General features: G+C 41.2%; 1 protein-coding gene across 2 annotated transcripts in view; it reads right to left on the bottom strand.

Moving 5' to 3' along the window:
• LOC106962609 (centrosomal protein of 131 kDa-like) overlaps positions 1-6,554 on the bottom strand; it is a 23,175-nt gene extending 16,621 nt beyond the window's left edge. For both annotated transcript variants that reach the window (XM_015057140.1, XM_015057141.1), the window contains exons 1-5: positions 6,389-6,554; positions 3,379-3,575; positions 3,197-3,291; positions 1,413-1,524; positions 1,131-1,258 (exon numbers count right to left, since the gene is read on the bottom strand). In XM_015057140.1, the coding sequence (XP_014912626.1) occupies positions 1,131-1,258; positions 1,413-1,524; positions 3,197-3,291; positions 3,379-3,564 (521 nt within the window). In that variant the 5' untranslated portion in view covers positions 3,565-3,575; positions 6,389-6,554. The remainder of the gene's footprint in view (positions 1-1,130; positions 1,259-1,412; positions 1,525-3,196; positions 3,292-3,378; positions 3,576-6,388) is intronic.
• Between the last annotated feature and the right edge of the window lie 920 nt (positions 6,555-7,474).

Genomic DNA, 7,474 nt, shown 5'->3' with positions numbered 1-7,474 from the left:
TTCCGTTTTTTTTTTTTTTGTAAAAAGGGGGGGTCTTGGTTCCCCCCGGGTCCTTTTTTGCCCCCAAAAAAAAAAAAAAAAAAAAAAAAAAAAGAAACAGTAAAATTTAGATATAATTCAAGGAATATTGTTTTAAAATACTTCCACTTTATCTGCTGGTAAACTGTAATCTAGGACTTTGTTTCACCGCGGCATAAACACGATTCATTTATGTTAGCCACCGTGGACCGTGGGTGGACAAGGACAAAGGATTTTGCCTTGACAAGCAGAGAGCAGGTCGGCAAGGGAGACAAACTCACCAAGTCTCCATAACAACCAATGACAAGTGCAAAGATGCAAACTGATTGTTTGACAGCCTTTCCCTCTGCAGCTGGGTAAACCCTGTTGGAAGTTTAACTCCCCCTCATAAAGATTTTTACTTTTTTTTATTTATTTTTTTTTTTATTTTGCAGCTGGGTCCATTTATATAGGCATCAATTCACAACAAACAACTTTGATACACATTCCAAGAAGAAAGCTCCAGTGAATGTCCAACCGAGACGATGATCCAAACGAGCAAAGAATTTACTGACGAGACATGAAATCAGACATCTTCCACAGGAATCTCGGTCTTCTGACAAACCTTGGAGAAAAGTGGGAGATGAGAGCAGCAAAAACAAAGATCCCTCTATTGGCTTCGTCTTTGTCAAGAGTTAGAGAAGATATCTTCTTCTGTACTAGTGAAGAAAGAAGAGCTATACGAAGTATTAACAGAAAGGGGAACTGATTTGTGCCTCTTTTTAGTTCTTTTTATATTTAAATGAATGTCACAAGTGTTCTTTAGTCTTTGCTGAACTTAAACTGTTCTGATGCTGAAACGGCTGCATGAGACTCTTTGCTTTTTCTTTTCTCTTCTTCTGTCAACTCTTGAGTTGGGATAAATAAAGTTGCTTGGTTGTTTTGACTGTAAAAATGTAACTAACAAGTTTTTATTTGAAAAAGGAAAACTGTGCGATTGTGTGGGAGCACACTCCTAAAGGCAGCTCTATCGGGTGCCGTGATCAGCAGTTATGAAACACGAGAAGAAGCCCGAGCCAAGCACTGCCAGTAAGATACCCAAGCTGCAGTGTGTGTGTGTTTGTGTTGTCCACCTGTTGTTGGCGGTGAAGGTGGCAGCCAGCGGGATGCCAGGCTCTTTTTTCTTCAGGCTGGTCGGAGAGTCCATGCTGCCGGTGCTGCGGGAGCTCGCATGCGGCGGGAAGATTCTGGGCTGATCGTCCTTTAAATGGCAGAACATTTTGTTTGCGTTTCATAGCTGGAAAACAGTTGGCGACATCTTTTATTTTGACACCATAAACTAACTGGTTTTGTTCATGGAGGCGGAACTGACTTGGCAACGCCAGACCTGTCAGCGTGTGTTTGATTGTAAATACCAGGATGTTCCATGTGGTTCTCTCTGGGGAGGTTTTACTGAGGCTCGCCAGCTTCTTTCGCCCATTGGAGCCGCTGTCGAACAGAGTCAGGTAGTCCCCACTCTGCTCCTGACTGAAAAAAAAAGAAGAAAAAAAAAAACACACACACACACACACACACACACAAACCAGGCACGTTTATTCCAGAAGCTGAACAAATGTAATTTAATCTCAGCGACTCCTTAAAAGAGGATGACACGGCAGCTTTAGGCCAACGTGGGTTTCGGTTTTGTCTGAGCTGCTGCAGCTCGTCTGGCAGATTTTCTGACAGCTCGGATCACAGCAGCTTTTTGTGATTAACCGTCGTCATGGCAGCTGGATAAAAGGGACCCCTCCCGTTCTGTTCTTCTGGAATTCAGTGTGCTGCAGCTGACTGTCTTCTTCGGAAGAAACTCTGTGATGGATTCCAAGTAAATGTGTCCATATGTCGGTCCTGAGGACCTGGAGCCTCTTGGGCCACGATGAGCAGATGGGGGGCGACCCCCTAGTCTGGCTGAATCTGTCTTAACTGAATTCATGGGTCTTCGGGAGGAGGCGGGGGGGGGGCGCAGCCAGCTGGCCCAGTGAAAAGCTATCTGACTCCTCTATTCAGGCAGCACATTCCTCCAGTTTGTGCTCGACGATAAGGGATAGATGCAGCGGGGAGGGGGGCGCTGAGTGACCCGCCGAGAGCCTAAAGAGACTCCATGGACTGTGGGGGGGTATTTTCAGAGTCTCTACATTTAAAGCCCCCTCCTCCAGCTGAAGCAGAGAGAGAGGGAGAGGAGGAGGCTGATGGCAGCTGCCGGACAATAGAATGTGAACGTGAACACACTCTTCTCTTTTTACCAGCTTCTGGCAGAGGGGGTAACCTGACCCGAGAAGTCCTGGCCCTCCCCCCCTCTCTAACACGGAACAAAGAAGGCCCGGAAACCCTCCAAGACCCCAGCAGCAAACGCCCGACTTCTCCCCACGCTATAACTTAGGAGCACAACTCCTATTGTCCGAAACGACAAAGTTTCAGGGCTGCCAGCTGTCGCTCAGGCTTCAGTCTAAAGAGCTCCACAACAGAGCTGAGGGTCTGACACAATCACAGCGCACAGACTGTGTGTGTTACCTGCAAAGTCCAAATTCTCTCCTGACAATTACACAAAGCGATTCCTTCAAATTTTGCGATTTGTTGCACGTGTCAAAACTCAAGGTCCAGGGGCTAAATCCAGGCCGCCATAGCTTTTTATGTGGCCCTTAATACTCCAGATGCCAAATTACATCAATCAGTCCCTCCAGCAGTTGTGTAAATTCCTGCAAAAAATCCCTGCATTTTTCACGTTAATGCATAGTTTTGAGTCAAACCTGGTCAAGTCAACTGGGCTTAATTGATGCCAACTCTGCAGTTGGGCGGTATTTCTTAATTTTATGACATTGCTCCCTCAGCCTTATTCAATCTCAAGTTATAGTGACCAACTTTGCGAGTAACAAAACGTCACCTTTAACATCATACGCAAGTCGAAATATTGCAAAATTCCTTGAAAATATTTCTAAGTTAACGCCATAAAATATTTGATTTCGACAGGATTTCAGCCTGAGGCACAGCAGACATGAATCTGCACATCCTGTTGTGATCACACTTCACTGTGTCAATGACAAAAAACTAGTTTGACTCAGAGAAATAAGAAAAACTGATTCAAAAATAGACACTCCTGATCCAGAACGTGTGCATATGTGTGTGTGTGTGTGTGTGTGTGTGTGTGTGTGTGCGTCTTCACCTTAAACCAAGGTTGGCCTGCTGGTTGACCTGAGTGGTGCTGTTGGATCGCCGTAGGTTCTTGATGGAACGGCAGCTCCCGGAGTTGGTGTCGCTCTGCGGGTAGAGAAGCTTTGTTGGGAATGGCCAGGAGGAGTCGATAAAAACCAAAACAAAAACAAACTGTTCTTAGCAGAAGCCCACCAGCGTGTTGCGCTTCCCTCTGCCATCAGCGGCCACAGACACCGACACCGACCGAGAGAAGTGCTTCCCTGGAGACGCGCTGCTGGGCCGTTTGGATATGGAGAGCCGAGAGCCCAACAGGCTGAGGTCCACAGCATCACCAGAAGAACACGGCGGGACAGACGAGGCGCTGCGTGTCGTATGCATGCTTCTAAAATCTGGAAAACATTGCAGAAAGGCATTTTGGAGGGCGTTAAGTAATAAACAATAGAGGCACTGACACTACATATCAAGCAGATTACCAGTAGTTAAATGTAATGTTCAAAAGTTGTGACATTTTAGCATTTACTGCTCTGCTTTGGTAACAAAATCCTACCTGAACATAAATATTAAAAAAGTTAAACGGAAGGTGACTGTGGTGACACACCTTTTCATCACTAGAGACTCTTTATTCTCCTGTGCCAGGTCGTATGACCAGCTGGATTCTAGTCCGTAACCTTCCAAATTGTTGCGTGTAAATAAAAACTACTATTACTGCGACTAAAATTAGTACTCTGCGTCTGCAAAAGCTCTGAGGTGAAAGAAAAAGAGTTAGACAAATTTGAGTTAAGCGCAATTGTCAACGGTTGCATCACAGTTAAATAGATAGATTATCTATAGAGCTATAGATCTTAGGTGGTTGTGTTTAAGCAGAATGTTACGGATGAATTAAGAGATCAAATTTGTTGTTTGTAAAGTTTAAATCAATAAAAAAACATAGTGATTAAAAACAAATTTGGGTGAATAAATTGCTCAATAGAAAAGTCTTAATAACTTGAGTTTAACCAGTTTAGGTGTCTTTCAGCTGTTACACTGGTATAATTCTCCTCATAACTACACAATAAATCTAGCAACATGAAATGTTTGCAAACTGCTTCATCAATTCAGTTTAGTTCAAGCGAATAATACTTTTTAAATTCCAAAGGGTCATTAAGATATCTTTTTAATATTTATAACTAAACATCTTCAGAGTTATACTGTGAAGAGGATGCTCAAGGTATGTTTTTTTTTTTTTCATATAGTTGACATTCAAGACGAGTACTCTAGTCTCTAGTCCTCTGAAACACCCAATAATTGCAGAATCATCTATTTCTGCTGCTGCTGCTGACTTGCACTGAAATAATATTCAGAGTTAAATTTTAACAGCTTGTTTGATGAAGTCAGTTCAGCATGTTGTTTACATGAGGACTCAGAGAGTTGAACCGCTGAAGAACAGCAACCTGTTGCTCCCCCCGCAACACCCAACAACAAATCCACTCACTAAATTCCCAGCCACTGGAAGAACATGGAATCCTCTGGTTACGTTTCCAAATAGTTTACTGCGTCAGCTATAAATCTACAATCTGATTTGTGACCTAAATAACTTAAGGTATTTATGGTGTACTACCACTGAAGGTCAATAATGCTTACTAAAAAGCTACTTTTTGGTAGTTCTTAACTACAAACTTTGACCCAGTCGGTAACAGGAACAGTTTTTGGTAAAGAAACATTTAGTTAATAGAGTTGCAGATTAACTACATGTCTACATACTACATGTCTGCAAGCTGCTGTGAAAAGAGGTCCTAAAACTAAAAGCATGTTTAAGATGCTTTGAAAGCCTCCAAGATTTTAAATGACAATAAATTTTGCTGCCCATCAGTCATCATAGCTCAGCTAACGTCTCTTTTATATTTAGTATTCAAACATTTATACTATGTCATACTTAGTGCAAAACAAACAAACAAAAAAAAGTCAGCACATGATATAATAAAGTGAGCATAAAGTATATTATTTTAATCACATTAGCCACTTGACATCATCTATGTAATAACACTTAAAGAAAATTTCTGTTCTTGTTTCTGGAGGTCAAATAATAACACTGGCTGAGGATAAAACAGAAATTATGTAACAGAATGCTCCTTTGGTCTGCTGCTTTGTATTCTTGCTATAAAAACTTGACCGGTGACGTTTCTGGCAGCAACATCACCTCAAAACCAGCTTTTTACCTACTATCACAGGATGCAGTTTCAGTAGTTCCTGTTGGTAGATATACTTAGACTATTCAGCTATAATTTTCATTTATGTTAACAGCAAAAATTAAAATGTCATTAATGTTTTGCTCCAACAAAAAAAAAACGTATTTGATTTGATCAAGAGATTTTAAAAACTGCACTTCTAAAGCATAAGTCTTTAAATTTATGTCATCCAATACCTCCATAACATTTGTCATCAGAAATCTATGTCTAATTTCAATTTCAGACTTCAACCATACTGTTTCCTATCAAAAAAAAAATAATGGAATGTAATTTTGTTTTCTCAGCTGGATTTAGTATATTCTACAGTAACAAACATTATTTTTAGGTTGAATAAAGAGACTGTCAAAAATTAAATACTTCAATATTTAACCACTAATAAAGCAGATCATGTATCAAAGATTTTTTTTTTAATGTTCCCCCTGGTAACATCTTAACAAAAAAGATAAATACTTTCTGTGACTGTAGGTTTTAACTTTTCATAAGCTTTAGGACTACTTAAAAGGCTGTAGCTTTATGGTGGAAGATGGACAAGTCCTGAAAATGCTGCAAGTATACCCAATAACTTGTTTTGTATAATTAGTACTGAATAAAAATATACTTAACTGCATCTGACTTCTGTAAAAACGTTTCTGGGAGACCCTAAGCACCTGCCTAATTTCCTTTTTTGCTTGGCCTACCTCTGAATCAAACACAGAATTACACGCAACACTTGCAAGTTAACATAACCCAAATTTAAATATTACCACAAAAGGATACATGCTCCGTAACGTTATGATAATATTTAAATCATGGGTAAAATTTGTGATTTCGTAATTCGAGATTCAGTTGAAATGATAACAGCGCAAACATGTCTTATTAGAAAAGTACTAAAAACGGTGCTTTTTAAATGAAGTCTGGTGGGAGCCTTTCAAGCTAACTGTTCCCTTAACGGCCGTAAAACCAAACATATCAGTTTCTCCTCTGGAGGAAAGACTCACTTCACGGACGGGATGGCATCATGGTGGATAATCTGGAGTATGCTCCCACGGACGTGGCTTTTATTTCCAAAACAATCCTCCGATAAACAGCGAAAGTCCTCCGTGGACAGTGGAGCAAATAACGCGTATCATCATCTCTGTGGTAACAACACGGATAAATCCCCACCCCCCGCCGTCTGTCATTGGTGGACACGGATACAGCGTTTGCGTGTTCTTTCATCTGATTGGTCGCAGAGAAGTGTCAGCCTAATGTACGGATTATAGGGGGCGTGTCTTCCCAAACGGTTTGGTTGACTTTTAAACCAACACTTTCTCAAATTGAGCATTTGCAAATAATCACGAGACAAAGTTTTATTCATAATTTTATTAACTGACCCTGTAGGACATAATTAAGAGATAAAGAACAATTAAAATATGCTGCAATATATACACAACGGAAAGGAAAATGTAATTATAATCAGGTCCCCTTATTTAAAACAAATAAATACATCTTATTCCAGGTTTTCTATCTCCTTTTAAACTCCACAGCAGCTCTCCATACATCAGCTCCTTTCCCCAGCAGGATGTCCTCTGGTAAATCCTCCAGTCCCTGCAGAGGTGGAAGCTTTTTCTGCTCCAAATGGCTCTCTAAGATGCACTTGATGCTGCAAACAGCAGGGAGGGGGAAGATGGAGAAAACAACTGTCAGCTCTGGATCTATTGTTTTCACCCCATGCATTCCCTTTTGAGTTCTGGCCCAGCTGCTGCTTTAACAAGAGTGAGCGGTGGCAGAGGGGGTACAACTTAAGCTTTTTTCTGCTGACAGATGGCTGCCTGGAGGGGTCACGCTCTGATCCTGGAAGTCAAAAGGCTCCAAATCCCTGAGGGTCTGGGAGACTGCCAGTTAAGGCTGCCACACGTTGCTCTGATTAAAGCTGTCAGGATTCACCAGATTCCTCTAGATCCTGGTGGTAATCTTTAACTGACAATAGGCACACTTCCTGAAAAAATTCCTCCCAAATCTGGTAAACCAAAATCATAACTTTAAATTCTTTAGGGATGATTTTATGACTTGGTGGCAACCTCCTCCCAAAACCAAACACACAC

The sequence above is a fragment of the Poecilia latipinna genome, unplaced genomic scaffold (genome assembly GCF_001443285.1).
Source record: "Poecilia latipinna isolate Pla-1442-1.1 unplaced genomic scaffold, P_latipinna-1.0 Scaffold1437, whole genome shotgun sequence".
Lineage (NCBI taxonomy): Eukaryota > Metazoa > Chordata > Actinopteri > Cyprinodontiformes > Poeciliidae > Poecilia > Poecilia latipinna.
Note: the sequence above shows the minus strand (reverse complement) of the source record. Positions and strands in the feature narration are given on the sequence as shown.